The sequence below is a fragment of the Silurus aristotelis genome (assembly GCF_946808225.1).
Source record: "Silurus aristotelis genome assembly, chromosome: 9".
Classification (NCBI taxonomy): domain Eukaryota; kingdom Metazoa; phylum Chordata; class Actinopteri; order Siluriformes; family Siluridae; genus Silurus; species Silurus aristotelis.
The window spans coordinates 841,605-859,801 of NC_139582.1; the positions used below are offsets into that span (position 1 = coordinate 841,605).

At 44.0% G+C, this 18,197-nt stretch overlaps 1 protein-coding gene and 2 long non-coding RNA genes across 3 annotated transcripts in view; all 3 read right to left on the reverse strand.

The window, feature by feature from the left end:
* Positions 1 to 18,197, reverse strand: part of LOC310730936 — a 208,752-nt gene that overhangs the window by 151,534 nt on the left and 39,021 nt on the right. The window contains exon 3 of the long non-coding RNA XR_014535022.1: positions 5,855 to 5,972. This is a non-coding gene — a long non-coding RNA (uncharacterized lncRNA). The remainder of the gene's footprint in view (positions 1 to 5,854; positions 5,973 to 18,197) is intronic.
* Positions 1,992 to 3,587, reverse strand: LOC310730926 (hatching enzyme 1.2-like). The gene is made up of 5 exons (XM_083550164.1): positions 3,440 to 3,587; positions 3,238 to 3,355; positions 2,952 to 3,130; positions 2,646 to 2,727; positions 1,992 to 2,567 (listed from the first exon to the last, which is right to left on the reverse strand). The coding sequence occupies exons 1-5, from the start codon at positions 3,498 to 3,500 to the stop codon at positions 2,441 to 2,443; spliced, it is 567 nt and encodes a 188-aa protein (XP_083406290.1). The 5' UTR covers positions 3,501 to 3,587; the 3' UTR covers positions 1,992 to 2,440.
* Positions 4,381 to 5,086, reverse strand: LOC310730935. The gene is made up of 3 exons (XR_014535021.1): positions 4,937 to 5,086; positions 4,763 to 4,793; positions 4,381 to 4,664 (listed from the first exon to the last, which is right to left on the reverse strand). It is a non-coding gene; the product is annotated as an uncharacterized lncRNA (long non-coding RNA).

Genomic DNA, 18,197 nt, shown 5'->3' on the forward strand with positions numbered 1-18,197 from the left:
GTCTGATAAGACCAAAATAGAACTTTTTTGCCTTAATTCTAAGCAGTATGTGTGGAGAAAACCAGGCACTGCTCATCACCTGTCCAATACAGTCCCAACAGTGAAGCATGGTGGTGGCAGCATCATGCTGTGGGGGTGTTTTTCAGCTGCAGGGACAGGACGACTGGTTGCAATCGAGGGAAAGATGAATGCAGCCAAGTACAGGGATATCCTGGACAAAAACCTTCTCCAGAGTGCTCTGGACCTCAGACTGGGCCGAAGGTTTACCCTCCAACAAGACAATGACCCTAAGCACACAGCTAAAATAACGAAGGAGTGGCTTCACAACAACTCCGTGACTTTTCTTAAATAGCCCAGCCAGAGCCCTGACTTAAACCCAATTGAGCATCTCTGGAGAGACCTAAAAATGGCTGTCCACCAACGTTTACCACTCAACCTGACAGAACTGGAGAGGACCTGCAAGGAGGAATGGCAGAGGATCCCCAAATCCAGGTGTGAAAGACTTGTTGCATCTTTCCCAAAAAGACTCCTGGCTGTATTAGATCAAAAGGGGGCTTCTACTAAATACTGAGCAAAGGGTCTGAATACTTAGGACCATGTGATATCAGTTTTTCTTTTTTAATAAATCTGCAACAACGTCAACAATTCTGTTTTTTTTTTGTCAGTATGGGGAGCTGTGTGTACATTCATGAGGAAGAAGAATGAACCTAAATGATTTTAGCAAATGGCTGCAATATAACAAAGAGTGAAAAATTTAAGGGGGTCTGAATACTTTCCGTACCCACTGTATATATAAATATATATATATTACACCATATAGGCAGATGTTTGTGGTAATATGACAAACACACCCAAACCGTTGCAAGAACAGGCTACGCAGGTTTTGCTCCAATCCCAGTGGGTGTAGAAGGCTTTAGATAAAATTAAATAGAGGAAGCCAGGTGCCACTGGACTTGATCTAAACCTCCTGTTGAGAGTTGTGCATTGAATTGCTGCAGTATAGCCAGGTTGATCTGCATGTCCGTCCCCTCTGCCATTAATCACCAGTTACAGAAAATCATCTGCTGAAAGTAGTACAAAGGGCAACCAACCACTGCGAGTGTAAGAAACTGAAAATGCCCGCATAGTAACTAGTTCACACTGTGAGTGTCACATGTGGCACATGGACAAGAGACACAACTGAAGATGTGGTGGGGTGCAGTGGCCCCTGGAGAACCTACTGGCTATCAGATTCTGCTGCATGACAGTTTTAAAACTTTGCTAATGCTTGGTGTGCAGAATGAATGGTTTGGCAGGCTTCCATTTCCATGGTTATCTATCTAGGGTACCCTAGGACACTGGCATGCGAGACTATGGAGAAAAACTAAGAGACAGGCAGAGCCAGCTCTTTATTTTGATCACATTGTCAGTGAGCTTATGAAAAAATTAACACTTATCAAAAACAATGAAGTAGCTTTTGCTTTGTGAGGTCTAAGCACACAGGCTGTGTGTGTGTTCCTGAAAGCACAAAAAGAAGGTCAAAGGTAAACTGATCATAATAAAACACAGATGAGAATCCAGAGATGATGCTAGACCACATGCCACATGTTTAGGTCTGAAAAGAAAGAAAAAGACATTCTAGAAAATTGTGTGTTTCTTTCAGGCCATAGCAGTCCACAAACTTCAGTTCCCAGCAAACACTGCAAACTACAAACATGGCCACCCTGGACTACACTTCCCAAAGTGCTCATCCAATTCTGTGCTCAAACTCACAAATCTTTAGCTCTCATTTTACAATAAAAGCTATGTTGGAATAATGGTTAGGCTCTTGAGTTACTAGTCTGAAGATTAAGGATTAAAACCATAGCTATCCTAGCTGCAAGTGTGGGGCCCTTGAGCAAGGCCCTTAACTTTTCTGCATAATAGCTGATCTCAGCTTTTACACAATTAGTATATGTAAATAAATGCATGCTATATAACAGTTTGGGGAAGAACCACATATGGGTGTGAGAGATAATATAATGTGATAGAAGATAGAAGAACGATGCAGCCCACCACCTGTTATCAAAATATGAATTCATACACTAATGTTTGTATGCATTATTATTTTTTTTATTTTTTTTAATTGCATGTAAAAAATAAATTCCTTGTCACATGTAAATTACAGATTACACAGTGAAAATCTTTGCATATCCCAGTGATGTTAGGAATCTGGGGGCACCGTCGGTCATGTTACAGTGCCCCTAAAGCAATTAATCAGAAATAAGAGCTCTAAGACTTTATTATTAGGCTTCAACCACTGACCTTTTGATCAGTAATCCAGTGCCTCCCCAAAAAAGCAGATCTAAATAGCATCAAAAGTAGAAGCGAAATAAATCTAGATTAAAGAAAAGAATATATTTAAAATGTGACAACGGAAAGCAGAACATTTGTGAAAGCATTCGGAACACACTAATGATGTTTAACTGCAGTAGAGCCTGTTAACACGCAGAATGTCGTTGTGGCTCATCTCAGTGGCACGTCCGATGGAAACATACTTGTCTGGTGTAGGGAGGATGGTCGGATAGCTGTTCATGGAGAAAGCATACCTAGAACAATAAAGTGTGATTTCAGTTATGCATATAATCGTGCCGTTATTTAAATAAGAAAGAAAATGATTATTTTACCTCGAATAGTGCATGATGGAATTGTAGTCATATGGAGTGTTCAAATTGTTGGTGGCTACTTTCACAAAATTGATTAATGCATCTGTGAATATTTTAATCACATAATTAGATCATTAACTGCTTTTTACTGTCAGAACAAACATTTTAGAAATAAACTGGATTTCTAGATTCATCACTAAACATTTCAGTTCATTGAGGAACAGAATCTTTGAGTTCCCAGATGCCATGAACAATGTTATGGTCATTAATTAAAATGAATAAACTTTATTAGTTCGAAATAAGAAATAAAATTGATTCCCTGCTCACCCTTCCTGATATTTCGGATAAGGATTCTGACGTGTTTGTCACGGTCTCTACGGCACTGCTCATGATGAAATCCCAGAGCGTGAAGAAGCTCATGTTGGACAACTTTGTGGTACATACAGCCGTTGCGGTTTAGGGACAAAACCTGCTTTCCATTAACGCGTCCAACATAAGAGTAGCACCTGTACAGCACAAATACATCCTCAAGACTGCTTTCATTACATGAGAACTGGATTGGAGGTGAAACTGTTTGTCAAAATAGTCATCAATAACAGGATTAGTGACATACCCTTTGTCTGAGATTATATTAATGTAATTTACTTCCTTTCTGCGAGGTACAAATCGGATACAGGTCGACTTTTGGAAGGAGTCCATTGCATGCTGGATAACATCTTTTTCAGGTGGTGCTGCCAGAAAGAGAAGCTTGTTAAAGGTAAATAATGAAGCTCTGACAAATATTCCTTTGAAGCCAGATAAAATATTATACTCACAGTACTGACTGGAAATGACATAAGGCACATAAACCATCATATCTTGGCTTCTGATCCACATGCACTTATTAGAAGTACATGGATCTGCATTCTGGAGTCCAGTGAACACGGCTATGTCACCATGTATAATGGTGAAATTACCGTCTGGCTTTCCTGTTCAGCAAAACACAATTGTGGATTGAACACTGAGATTGTTAGTGTATGCAGTTTCATTCATGTATCAGTTTATTCATGTTTATTATGTGTCTCAAAACCACTGACACTCGATCTAGTGAAAATGTTTGTTAGTACATCAGTGCATTATGATGTGGTTTAGTGTTTTATTGAATGTTCTCTCTCTCTCTCTCTCTCTCTCTCTCTCTCTCTCTCTCTCTCTCTCTCTCTCTCTTACTCTTTCTCTCTCTCTCTCGCTCTTTCTCTCTCTCTCTCTCTCTCTCTCTCTCTCTCTCTCTCTCTTACTCTTTCTCTCTCTCTCTCTCTCTCGCGCTCTCTCGCTCTCTCACGCTCTCTCTCGCTCTTTCTCTCTCTCTCACTCGCGCTCTCTCGCTCTTTCTCTCTCTCTCTCGTTCTCTCTCTCTCTCTCTCTCTCTCTCTTTCTCTCTCTCTCTCTCTCTCTCTCTCTCTCTCTCTCTCTCTCTCTCTCTCACTATCTCTCTCTCTCACTCTTTCTCTCTCTCTCTCTCTCTCTCTCTCTCTCTCTCTCTCTCTCTCTCACTCGCGCTCTCTCGCTCTCTCATGCTCTCTCTCGCTCTTTCTCTCTCTCTCTCGCTCTCTCTCTCTCTCTCTCTCTCTCTCTCTCTCTCGCGCTCTCTCGCTCTCTCACGCTCTCTCTTTCTCGCTCTCTCGCTTTCTCGCTCTTTCTCTCTCTCTCTCTCTCTCTCGCGCGCTCTCTCACGCTCTCTCTTTCTCGCTCTCTCTCTCTCTCTCTCTCTCTCTCTCTCTCTCTCTCTCTCTCTCTCTCTCTCGCGCTCTCTCGCTCTCTCACGCTCTCTCTCTCGCGCTCTCTCGCTCTTTCTCTCTCTCTCTCTCGCTCTCTCTCTCTCTCTCTCTCTCGCTCTCTCTCTCTCTCTCTCTCTCTCTCTCTCTCTCTCTCTCTCTCTCGCGCGCTCTCTCACGCTCTCTCTCTCTCGCTCTCTCTCTCTCTCTCTCTCTCTCTTACCTGCATTCTTGTTGGCTCTTTCAATTATGGCAGAAACTGAGTAATAATCACTGTCAATGCTGTTATCTGAAATGGAATTAATAATATTAGTAAAATGTGATATGAGTATTTGATGTAAAAATAAAATATGGTACAGATAAATTCATTAAAAGTGTGAATCCTACCAATCTCCTCAGAGGTTTCATTAACGAATGCCTGTTTGATAAATAAATATTTATATATACACATTTTAATTAAATACATTAATTATATTGATTAAATACATTAATTAATATATGAATTATTTTCTTTTAATTATCCATAATATCTTTAATGTGGTTAATATTTCTGTAACTCACCCTAATGGAATGACTCTGAACACTGACGCTGAGCAGGAGCAGGACGATGCCTTGTATCAGGTACATGATGAAAGTCTCAGTGTATCAGCAGTGAGAGTGGAGAATGTGCTGCAGAAGAACAGCTTAAATACTCTCAAGTGTTTCTCACTTCCTTTTCACACAAAGCAGCTTCTCTTTCTAGAAAATCTTATCCAAAAATGTTCAGCCTTTTTTTTTTTTTAAGTACTTCTGAACCTTTTCTAAAAGTTTTCAACTGTTCAAACTTGAGCTGATATAAATTCTAATTATATTAAATAAATGAAAATTATAAAGCAGTTTTTCAAAATTGTGTAGATTAAAATTTTAGGGCTACAGATTTATTTGTTTAATTACATTTTATTTGTATAGCTATTTTTAATAATGGACATTACAATAATGGAAAATTAATTTTATCCTTATAGGCGCATCCTTTATGTTAATGCCAGAGGAGAGTTTACAGCATGCAAAACTGTTTGTGGAAATTATAGTCCTAAACCATTGCAAAAATAATGGTTCTTATTCATTGCAGTCCAAAGATTTTCTAAGAGTTTACTATCGACAGTAATCTCAAGGGTTTAATAGATTGACTAAACAACCAAAAGTTTTTGGACACCTGTCTGGATATTTTATTTCACATTAAGTCCCATTTGCTGTTTGTGGTGTAAATCGTGTCTTTAAACCAACAACTTACTCTTTTGTTCTGCTTCTTAGCAATTCACGCACCTGACCTATTACACATTTAGTCTGATTCTTCAATAAACATGTTCTAGACACAACACTGTTATAATATCCTCCACTCCACTGGGAAGATGTTTCACCAGAATTTGGATTTTGCTTGTGGAGATTTGTCTGGTCAATCGCTACAAATCCTTTTCTCCTACCTCAGTGTCCAACCTGAACCTCCACTCTCCTCCACTTCTCCTTTCCCTGCTGTCTCTGTAGACGTCTTCCTCCTCTCCTTCTCCTCCACTTCTCCTTTCCCTGCTGTCTCTGTAGACGTCTTCTTCCTCTCCTTCTCCTCCCTCAGCCAACAGCAGCGAAATTTCCACTGGTACCCTGTTGTTAATGATACCTGTGGTGGTCGTTGGTAACCCGGGTCTCAACCGATCCGCCATGAAATTCTGATTCGTGATCCGCATTTTAGATTTGGCACATGTTTTACACTGGATGTCCTTCATAACAAAACCCTCCACATTTATCCAGCTTGAGACAGTCACTGAGAGTCACCTGACCTGTGCAACACTAATGACTGGGTTATTTATTTAGAACTGTGTTAAATTAAAATAAAAACAATTAGTCTCTACGGTACTGCACATGAAAGCCCAGAGTGTGGAGAAACCTATGGTGGACTGTGTGAAAGTAAACACAGACATTGCAGTTTAAGGGCAAAACTTGCTTATCATTCCTGCAACCCACTGAAGAGTTGCACCTGTACAACAAAAAGGAAATTTTGGAGAATGCTGTGAAATTTGTTCGGAGTCCAAAAAAATTCAAAACCGAGGAGAACCACCGCGAGCTGGTCGTCGACCGTAATGAGTCTACATGATGTGCACTGGACTCGGGCCAATTCATTTTTTTTTTATTGAATTTAAATATATATATCTCGATTTGCAAAAATCGAAAAATGGATCTTTTGACCTGTGTTGAAGTGTGAAATCAATTTCTTTATTCAGGAGGCTCCACATAAAACTACAGGCCATGAGGAAGGTCATGTTATAGAATACTTTAAATATGTATCTTCCATTATCTTTACAAGACTTTAATATGCTACCTTATGTTTCCCACTTGTTCTGGGTAAAAGGTAAAAGAATGCACGTGAGGCAAATATTTAAAGCATTTTATTTTAGTCCAATTACTACAGATTTTGTAAGTATTCACATTGTGTGGCAAAAACCATCACAAATTGTCAAAAATGTGTTATGGAATGGTTTTAAGGAACAATTGTGGTACTGTGCAATATTCTGTAGTTATGTATTAAACATTGCTTCTACGTGGTGGAATCATCTTATTCTTCACGTCTATAAAATCTGTTCACCGTTATCGCCTTTATATTTATAATAATAAAGATAAAGGCGATAGCAGTGAACAGATTTTATAGAAGTGAAGAGTCTGGTTGTTGGTGGTACACCATGCTGTCAGGCTTAGGATTCCTAAAACTAATAAGCGTTCCTAAAACTAATAAGGCACAAACTTGTGTTCCTACTTTGAGTGGTTCCCTGGTTTGATGTACTCAAGAATAACATCTAGATCAGGGGTCACCAACCTTTTTGAAACTGAGAGCTACTTCTTGGTTACAGATTAATGTGAAGGGCTACCAGTTTAATACTTCTAAAATAAAAAAAATGCTCAATTTACCTTTAATTATGTTATTATAAATAAATAATGATATTCATCTATATCTAGTCATCTATATTTTAATATTGTCATTTTCAAATTCACACCAATGTAAGTGTGATTTAAAAAACATTAGAAGCAGCTCACAGGTAAGTGGCGCTATGGTGAACTATTTTTAGAAAAGGCACACAGGCGACGCATGTGGTCCTTGTGGGCACCATGTTGGTGACCCCTGATCTAGTAGAATATCAATCATGTGTGATTTTGCCACAATGGCATCTGCAAAGTCTAAATATTTTGTTTCTCTATTTAGTGAACCTAAAGCAAATCATAGAATAATTAAACCTAGAAATCTGTTTAAAAAGCTTAAAACATCCATATTAACTCTTCAATGTGGAGACACGATGTTAAAACTGTATAATGTCATTTCAGAGAGAAATCTGGACTGGATTTTTTCTAATTTCCTACTGAAAAGTTTGACAATAAAACACAGTTAATATCATAGTTATGATTAAACAGTATGTTCACAGATAATGTCAACAATTTTCAAATAGAACTCATCAATTTAAACACTAATATGTACTATGATGGGTAAAGTATTATGCTCTTTTTTCCACATCATATTGTGACACTCACCTTATAGATGTGTAATAATTCCCAGGGTGTGGATTCTAGTGGAAGTCATGTAGGGTGTTAAAGAGGGTACACTAAATTGGTATTTTTCCCCCATGGTCTTTCAGTGAAAATCTTTTATAAAGTAACCCCTGGTGGACCTCAAACGCCAATATGGCGGTGTTTTTAGGTGTTTTTTAGTGTGGTGGTGTCTTCTTTAGTTGTTTCATTGTACTGTCTGTGTTTTAGACATGAGTTTTCTCTGACAGGGAATGAGGCAGGTCCATATGTTGTTGATGGGAGACGGAGCAGAAAGGTGCACTAGGAAACCCAGCATACAGGGTTCGAATGCTCTGGATACGGCATCTGATTGATGTTGAGTGCAGATATAACCAGAACTGTGGAAGCCTCAAGACCCAACTTGTCAGCCAGGAAGAGGTCTTTAAACAAATGAATGCCCAGGCAAGTGGTCTGGATGGTCAGTGAAGATGCACTACCTTCCAGAAAATGCCTCCATTTCTTTACTGCCCAAACCACTACCAGCCTGCTGTAGAATGCAGAATGGTCTTGCTTTTCAGCTTCCTGCAGTCCATGCAAAATGGATAAGACAAGTCCAATTTTAGCTCTAGAACAGGAGAGGACCATGGTGAGCTATGAAGGGCTCCGTGATGTCCACTTGTAACATCTTGCAAATATGTTCTTCTATTATGGTGTACTTAAGCAGCAAAACAAATTCTAGTGTGAAAATCCTGTTCTTCACCATTGCAGTCCATGCTAAGGTGTTGGAGGTGACAACGTCCAAGCCTTCGTTAACCATATCAGCTCCTCCATGTTCTTTGAGTCATGGTAACACATAATACAAGTTTGCCTATGTTTACTGTGTTTTGCCTATGTGTACTGGTGATGAATAAAAGGATGACTAATATATTTTTCTTCTGAGAGCAGTCTTGCAAATAAAGTCTAACCCCAGAAGTGAAGAGGTCAAATTTCTGCTTTGCTTGGTCACGATGCACCTTCCCATCTGCCATAATGAGCCTCTGCTGGGTTTGTGGGTCAGTAGCAGTAATTCTGAGGATCCTTGGCTTCCAGGTTGTCTCTTGCTGCTTTATTCTTTTGATGTCTGCAGGCCAACCTTCTGCCAAAAGTATTTTGCTCCCATGCAGTCTTACTCTACTTTTGAAGCCTACCATCTGTACAAAATTGATCAATGTCCCTCTCAGGCCACCTGCAATTCTTGGGTTGATGTTGTTCAGGATGTGGCTAACCAGATTCTCGTCTGTGATGTCTGGCTTCCACTTCAGGCACAGAGTTTGGTAATTGAAGGCAAAATGTCTTTTATTGCTCCAGGTTTGCTTGTATAAATCTGGCACCCCCTAGTGACAGTTTTAAGGTAAGGTGAGTTCAATGTTGTTCAAATTTCTCATGAAGTCAGCTTCTCCTCAATCTTGGATGCCTTCCTTTGTTTTGTTTTTGTAAAAGCATAATCAGTCATTCATTCTCAATTGCATAATGCTTACAATTCAGAAGAAATAAACAAAGAAAGAAATTGTGCAAATTGTCAGTGTATGTATGTGTGTGTGTGTAAAGTCACAGTGATTAATAGGATGGGTATTTAAGTTACTATTTGCATATGTTACAGAGAGGTGAGTCATTATACAGTGCAATGGCATACAGTAGGAATGATTTCCTGAATCGTTCTTTGTGACAGTGACTCTGAATCACTCTGTTGGAGAATACTCCGCTGTCTCCGTATGGGATAGTGTAGTGGGTGTGATGGATTTGACATGATTGACAGGAGATTGTTGTCCCTCACTTTTTCCAATCATTCCAGTTTGTGTCCGATAATGTATTCAGGTATGCAGATGATTTTATTGGTCTTGCCTGCATCCCTGACACTGATGCTGCTCCCCCAGAAGACCACATCACTATAAAGGGCACTTGCCAAACAGACTGATAAAGATTTCCAGCATCCTGCTGAATACATTGAAGGATGTGCTTTTCCTCGGGAAATAAAGTCTGCTTAACCCCTTTATTTACAAAGCATCAGTGTTGGTCTTCCAGTCCAATCTGCTGTTTAGGTGAACACCCATGTACAGGTAGTTGTTCACAACCCCAACCTTCTCACCCATGATGGTAATGGCTTAATCACAGTTTTACAGTTTCTAAAGTCCACTACATCTCCTTGGTTTTCATGATGTTCAGGAGCAGATGATTCCTGGTGCACCACTCCACAAATCTGTCCAGAAGTCTTCTGTACTCTGACTTCTGTCCATCCCTAATACACCCCACACTGCAGAGTCATCAGAGAACCTCTGTAGGTGTCAGGACTCAGAGTTGTATTGGAAATCTGAGGTGTACAGAGTAAAAAGGAATAAAGGGAAGGACAGTCCCCTGAGGTTCTCCTGCGTTACTGACTACAACATCAGACAGGGAATTCCCCAACCTTACAAACTGGGGTTATCTAACAGCTCAGTTATCCAGGACACAATGGACTTGCTGCCACCCATCCTGAGCAGTTTCTCACCCAGTAGAAATGGTTGTTCTGTATTTAAGACAGTGGAGAAATTAAAAAACGTGATTCTTACAATACCACTACATCCATCCAGAAAAGAGTGAGCACACTACAACAAGTAGATCACCCCATCATCCATGTCCACATGAGGCTGGAAGGCAAAAGGTAGTGGGACCAGAGAGGGTTTAACCAGTAGTCCTAGATGTGCCAAAACTCGGTCCTCCAACACCTTCATGACATGTGAAGTCAGTGCGACTGGTCTGCAGTCATTAAAGCTATAATGCAAAGCCTTCTCAGGTATGTTCTTTAACATCTGAATCTGTTAAAATGCAAGTTCAGCCTGTTAGCTCCAGGCTGCCCCCTGCTGACGGTCTTTAATGTAAAGCCAGTGATCTGCTTCGTTCCCGTCCACATATCCAGCTTTTGTTGATACGAGTCCTTGATACGAGCCAGCCGCTATTCAGCGCTCCAGTTGGCTGCCATCCAAGCTCAACCCGGAAGACCGACGCAACAAACAGGTGAGTACACAAAGTTTTAGGAAGTCTTTCCGTTTGTGTGTGTGTGTGTGTGTGTGTGTGTGTGTGTGTGTGTGTGTGTGTGTGAGCGGCGTGCTACCAGCGTGTGTGTGCACCCACAGCGCTGGAGGAAGAAACAGAGGAGAAGTAAAAGTATAGTGTGTATTGTCATGCTGACCATAGGGACAGTTCACTCTGTCACATCACCTTCCCCCTCTGCAAGCTGCGAGCTTGCCGGGTGGCGAGACAGGTAGTCAGCAGTCAGGTTCTGTTTCCCTGGACGATGTCTGATTCTGAAGTTGTATGGCTGGTAGGAAAAGTACCACCTGGTCACCCGAGCATTGTGGTCCTTCATGGTGTGGATCCAGGTTAATGCTCTGTGGTCTGTTTCCAGGGTAAATTCTCTTCCTAGCAGATAGTACTTCAGACTCTCCAGGGCCCACTTGATTGCCAGGCATTCCTTTTCAATAGTGGAGTACCGGGTTTCACGTGGCAGCAGTTTCCGACTCTGAAAGGCGACTGGTCTCTGGTTGGCTTCCTCACCCTGGGTCAAGACTGCTCCAATGCCCACCGTAGATGCATCAACCTGGACGGTGAACCGCTGTGAGAAGTCTGGACTGCGTAGGACAGGTTCTGCACACATTCTTTCCTTCAGGGTGACGAAGGCTGTCTCGCAGTCGTTAGTCCACCTTATAGGGTTCTTCACCGCCTTTCCCAGCAGGTCGGTCAGCGGTCCTGCAGAAATTTGGGATGAACCGCCGGTACCATCCCACCAGTCCTAAGAAGGACCTGACCTCATTCTTAGTTGTAGGCCTCGGGCTGTTGCGAATAGCTTCCACCTTGTCCACTTGCGGCCTCAGCTCTCCGTCACCCAATCGGTAACCTAGGTAGTCTGCCTCAGCCTTGGCTCACACACATTTAGCCACGTTCAGTGTCAGGCCTGCCTTCTGGATCCTCCTCAGAGTCTGCTCGAGGTGGTTCAGGTGATCAGCCCAGGTCTCGCTATGGACCACCACATCGTCCAGATATGCGGCCGACCATTCTTCCCCGCCTTGCAGCACTTGGTCCATCAACCTTTGGAACGTTGCTGGTGCCCCGTGTAGGCCGAAGGGAAGAACCGTGAACTGGAACAGTCCAAGTGGGGTCCTGAACGCTGTGTAAGGTCGGGACGTCTTTTCCAGAGGCACCTGCCAATATCCCTTACACAGGTCCAAGGTGGTCACGTACTTGGCTCCCCCGATCTTTTCCAGCAAATCATCAATGCGTGGCATCGGGTACGCGCTGAACTGGGACTGGGAGTTTAATCGACGGAAGTCAATGCAGATGCGGAGGGTGTTGTCCTTCTTCGGTACGATGACCACCGGACTACTCCATTCACTGCTTGATGGCTCGATTACTCCCATCTCCTGCATAGTCCTATCTTCCGCCTTCAGTGGTGCCACCAGCCTCTCAGGTACCCGATACGGCCTCTGTCGAGATGGGGTTGTATTTGTCAGGCGGATCTTGTGGTGTACCAGGTTGGTCCGTCCAGGCCTCTGACGAAACAACGCCGGGTATCGTCCAAAGAGCGTTTGCAGCTCAGCCTGTTTGGGTGCCTCCAGGTGTCAGAGGTCTACCTCTGCTGGCTGTGTCTGCCCGCTAGCCTTCGGTTCCGGATGATCCTCCTCCTGATCTTCCTCCACCTTCTGAATGAGCAGTACCGGGTCTGCCTTTTCGCTGGGAGGCTCTTTCCACTCCTTCAGCAGGTTAATATGGTAAGTTTGCTTTGCCTTGCCTTTGTCAGGATGATAGATCTCGTACCATGTCTGCCCCATCCTCCGTACCACACTGTAGGGCCCCTGCCACTTCATAAGGAGCTTACTCGTGGATGTTGGAAGCAAAAACAGTACCTTCTGTCTTGGTCGTAGCTCTCTGGAACGGGCTTGCTGGTCATACCACGTCTTCTGGTACTTTTGAGCCTTTTGGAGGTTCTCCGCTGCCAGCTTCCTGTAGTTTTCCAGACGATCCCTCATCTCTAGGATGTACTGGACTATGCCATTTTCAGCCTTATTTTCTGAACAAGGGTCCTCCCAGTTTCTCCGGAGGAGATCCAGAGGTCCTTGGACCTGCCAACCATACAGGAGCTCGAAGGGTGAGAAGTCAGTCGATGCTTGTGGCACCTCCCGGTAGGCAAATAGCACGAAAGGTAGCCATTTGTCCCAGTCCCTTCCAGTGTCTGACACAAACTTCCGCAGCATGCTTTTGAGCATTTTATTGAAGCGCTCCACCAGTCCATCTGTCTGAGGGTGGTATGGACTGGTCTTGATAGCGGTGATCCCCAGCTGTCGGTGTAACTGTTTCATCAGCTTTGAGGTGAAGTTAGTCCCTTGGTCCGTGAGGATCTCTTCTGGGATTCCCACCCGAGAAAACAGCTGAATTAGAGCATTTATGATCTTAGGGGTGGTGATGGAGCGGAGAGGAAATGCCTCTGGGGACCTAGTGGCGTAGTCACTGATGACAAGGATATACTGATATCCTGTACTGCTCTTCTCCAGTGGCCCTACTATGTCCATAGTGAGGCGTTGGAATGGGACGGAGATTACGGGCAATGGTTGTAGAGGGGCCCTGTCTCGTCGTCGCACAGCTGACAGGTGGGGCATGTGGTGCAGTACTTTTGTACATCCGTGTACAACGCCGGCCAGACGAATCGTGAGCTGATACGTGCGTAGGTCTTCTGCATAGCCAGATGTCCCGCCCAGGGAACTGTATGTGCTAGATGCAGCACCAGAGGGCGACAACATCTCGGTACCACCAACCTGGTTACATCCGATGCTTGCATATAAAGTATATCGTTGTTTATGACGTACAGCTCCCCACACACGTCTGCTTGCTTGCCTTGCAACGCTTTCTCAAATAAAGGTTTTAACGACTCGTCTGCGCGCTGCAGCTCTGCGATGTTTACCGGTACAGTCCATCCACTGACCTCCAGTCCTTTGGTTTTACTCTCCGGCACCGGGGTACCAAGTCCTTTCTCCAGCCGACGTTGGCGACGTGATTTTCTGGGCCCCTTGGTCCCGCCCTGCAACAAGCTACTGTCCATGTCAGGCAACGGCTGCAGTCCCATCTTAGCTTGGGCCCGAGTGACGACTGGACAGGCTAGCTGGATGTTGGATCTCACTCGTTCTTTCTCCCAGTTTGCTTGTACCAGTTCGGGTAATACCGGTACATCCCGTCCCAAAATAACATCTGCCGGTAGGCTTTCCACAACAGCCACAGTGAGTAGGTAGGTCTGCCCGTTTATGGACACATTCACCTCGGTTTGGGGGTACTGTTTCACCTCTCCATGCACACATTGTAACTTTGTGTGATTTGTGAAAGACACAGTGGTCACGTGACATCTTTTCACCGGTGACATTGAACTCCCAGTGTCCAACAAAGCCTTCAACTCCTTCCTATTAACAGTCACTGGAATGAGTTGGGGGTTCTCCATACAGTTCACTGTTCTGTCCTCCTTCCTTGGGACATAACAAAACCCTGTCAGCTTGGCCTTTCTTGCTGGGCACACAGTTGCTTTGTGTCCTGGCTGTTGACAATAGTAGCAAGTGAGTTTCTGTCCTCTGGTGTCTCTGTCCCCCTTGCTGGCTTGAATGTGGCGGCGAGATTCTCCAGCGCTCCATCCACTGGTAGAACTCTTCTGGTCACCTTTCACCAGTTGGAACCGACGACTCTCCTGGAAAGCGTTCCGATACTGCTGGGCAAGTTTGGCAGCAGCTAGCCCAGTTCTTGGCTCCCGTTCCTTTACCCATATCCTGATTTCGTATGGCAGGACACGGAGAAACTGCTCCAGGATGACCATCTCACCAATCTCCTCCTTGGTGTGTAATTCCGGTCGCACCCAACGGCGGTACAAATGCCTCAGCCGATTATATGTCTCTGATGGTGTCTCTGCAACTGGGGTCGTAGTCGCATGAAACCGCTGACGATAGGTTTCTGGAGAAACGTTAAACTTCTCCAAAAGCGCCTTCTTGAGCTCACTGTAGACCACTGCTTGGTCTTCATCCATCGCCAGGTAGGCCTCCAGTGCTTGCCCGCTCAACAGTGGAACCAGCTGGTAGCTCCAATCGTCCTCCGGCCACTTCCAGGTTCTGGCGAGCCACTCGAACCGATGCAGATAGTTTTCAATGTCTTCCCCTTGCTGGAAGCTTGGCAACTTGGGCTCGGTTCTGAGCATTGGCTGACTGGTGGGCGTCGGTGTGCTCTGGACCCTCAGTGCAGTAGCACTTCTACGGGGAGATGGTGTAGGGAGCTCCAGTTGTGGGCTTCCTGCTGGAGTGTGCGAAACCCTTGGGGACAGGCTAATTCTCCGGGGTGCTGGTGTGGGCAGCTCCATTTGTGGGCTCTCCAAGCCCAGCGATGAAGAAGCTGGTTGGATGGCTTGCTGCATGGTCTCCTGCAGAGCCTGCAGCGCTTGGAGGTAGCGTTGCTCTTGCTGCTCCTGTGCTTGCATGAACTGCCGGAACACCTCTGCCATCCCTTCTTCGAATGGTTTAATGGGCAGCCCTGCTCCAGTCCTGGATGCCGTGCCCTTGGGTCGTACAGGAGGCAACCAATCCTCCTCTCTTTCTTCCTCAGTTGAATCCCCTGTTCCCCAGGCTTCATCTTCATCAGTGGCTGCCTGGGTCTGGGACCGAAGCACCATCCTGGCCTTGCGTCCTCTTGGCACTGTCCTGCGAGTAGCCATCCCACTTCTGACACCAAATGTGGTAGAGCGGCCTTACGGGTTTGCCTTCTACCCAAATGATGGCAATACTCGCTGTGATGTTCCATGTAAAGTGGTGTTTATTTACAGCGTGCTCAAGTGCAAAGTCCAAAGTATATACAATACCCCATGAAAGAAAAAGTGGCAAAATAACAACACAAAGACAATTATGATGAAAGTAAAGAAAGCGGCGTGCTACCAGCGTGTGTGTGCACCCACAGCGCTGGAGGAAGAAACAGAGGAGAAGTGAAAGTATAGTGTGTATTGTCATGCTGACCATAGGGACAGTTCACTCTGTCACACACTCTCTCATTCCCCACTGTATCCTTTTCAGTTCATCCATGTCACCAGACCTAAAAGCTAAAAGTCGCTGGTGATGAAAAGGCTTGTTGAAGGAATAATAGTGTCATGGCAGAAGATGACCGATGGAACCGGCGGTTTTAATCTCCTCCGCTTTACTCGCATCTTTATACCGGCTCTGTACCCGTGGCTTCTCCTCCTGATCGTAATCAGGAGTCTCATGCCTGACTCTGGTAAGAAGTCCAGAGACTGCTGGGACTGATGACCACTTGGCATCCTGCACATGAGACCCCTTCAGTGGTGGCTTAGGACCTGGGGGGTTCTCTCAGAAGGGGCAATCTGCTCCATGCAACCAAGGTCACACGGTGATCCCTGCGTGCCTTAGATGTCTGGAGAGATCCTGGGTTCCTGTCTCAGAGCCCCGTGTTGGGAGTTCCCGGTCGTCATGTAATGCTAACGATAGATGCTTCCCTCACGGGTTGGGTTTCTAAGTTGTTGTTCCACAACGTTTTCTGCTCCAGGCAGTGTGAACACTGGACATTTATGTCCACAAAATTTCCAGTCTGTGGAGGAAGTTGGAACAACTTTTTAAATATGACCCTCCTTCAGTATAATCTACACACATTATGATAAACTACATACTCTAGATTATAATGTTATAAGAGTTGTGGGTGGATATCAAAGAGAAATTATTTCTCTGATAACATTCACAGACACTGATGAGCTCTTCTTTCTATTATGGCATATTACGGCCAATATGGGATAAAAAATAAAAAAAAAAAAAAAAAAAGGAAGGTGAGGGGCAGGGAACTTCCGAGTTTTAAACTCAAAATTTTCGCAAAGAAACTCAAAAATGTTTCGTGTAAAACTCGTTTCTTCCTTCTATCAAGAAAGAAAACCGCATATAATACGCTGGTGTATTGCAGCCAATATGGGATTTTCAAAAAGAACTGGAAGGGGTGGGGCAGGAAATTTCCGAGTTTAAAACTTAGCCTTTTCAAGTTGTAAGTAGAAATCTTCAAGTTTTCTAAAATTACAAGTATTTCCTTGTTGCTAAATACAAGGGAAAATGAAAAATAAGTGACATCTGCCCAACAAGTGTATACCCAGTTTTCTTCCTTGATAGAAATCAAAACCCCACAGATTTTTGAGTTTTAAACACAAAACTTTTAAGTATTCATTCATTCATTCATTCATTTTCTCCCGCTTATCCATAATTCTGGTCGCAGGGGCAGCAGTCTAAGCAGGCCCCCGCCTCCGACTGCTGCCCAATCCTCATAGCACCGTCCCTTACGGTCCCTCCTGCAGGTGGTGAGCCCACGGGAAGGCGGCCCCACGTCACTCCGACGTCACGGACCTTGATATTTCCCTCGTAAGGGACCCCCGGAGCATAGAGGGTTAAGGGCCTTGCTCAAGGGCCCAAGAGTGGCAGCTTGGCCATACCGGGGCTTGAACCCCAGACCTTCCGATCGGCAACCAGCGCCTTAACCACTGGAGCCACCACTCCCCTCTTTTAAGTATTTTTTTTTCAAAAATTTCTACTCTCGGAAATTCCCTGCCCTTCTCTTTCAGTTTTTTTTGTATCCCATAGTGGCCCTTATTTGCGGTGGTATCTTTCTCATAGCCTTCCAACTTTTTTATCTGAACCCTCAAGCTCTTTTGCACACCCCAAGAGCACCTGCTTGCTCACCTCCTTTTCAAAATAGAGGCAGATCCAGAAATACATTATATTCAGTGTCTAAACACAAGCTAAAAGAAATATTGTTGCTCTATGTGTAAAAGCACAATCGAAACGTTATACAGTTATTAACCTATTTTATTAAATGCATTAACCTTTACTATCGTCACAATGAAATGAGTGATAGAGCTGCATACACACCTTTATCTCCTGCATGTTTCCCCCTACTTCTTTCCTCTTTTTTCTGAATTGGTCCCCCGGGGGTTTGACCTTTTTTCATCCTTTATAATTTTACTTTGGATTCAGCTCTCCTTACTGACATGACATCACTCCAGGTCTTGTCAGTTCTCCAACTGGAAACCCTGAAGTCTGATGTAACATCACCCAGAGAATGTGACATGATATAATGATTGATGCAACCATGCAAATGAGAGGTAACATTTTTTTTTTTCGAGTGGACGCCACGGCAAGATGTTGCCTAAATCCGCCACCGTCAAGCGGCAATTAAATCCAGTTCAAAACATACTGCGTGTTTGACCAGTTTTTATTTACTC

Bases quoted from the DNA above. Each gene is read 5' to 3' on its own strand.
- LOC310730926 (XM_083550164.1), bottom strand. From the start codon at position 3,500: ATGTGGATCAGAAGCCAAGATATGATGGTTTATGTGCCTTATGTCATT. The intron at 3,356-3,439 runs GTGAGTATAATA...TCTTTCTGGCAG, and splicing joins TGTCATTTCCAGTCAGTACT to CACCACCTGAAAAAGATGTT. The intron at 2,728-2,951 runs GTGAGCAGGGAA...AAATATTCACAG, and splicing joins TATCCGAAATATCAGGAAGG to ATGCATTAATCAATTTTGTG.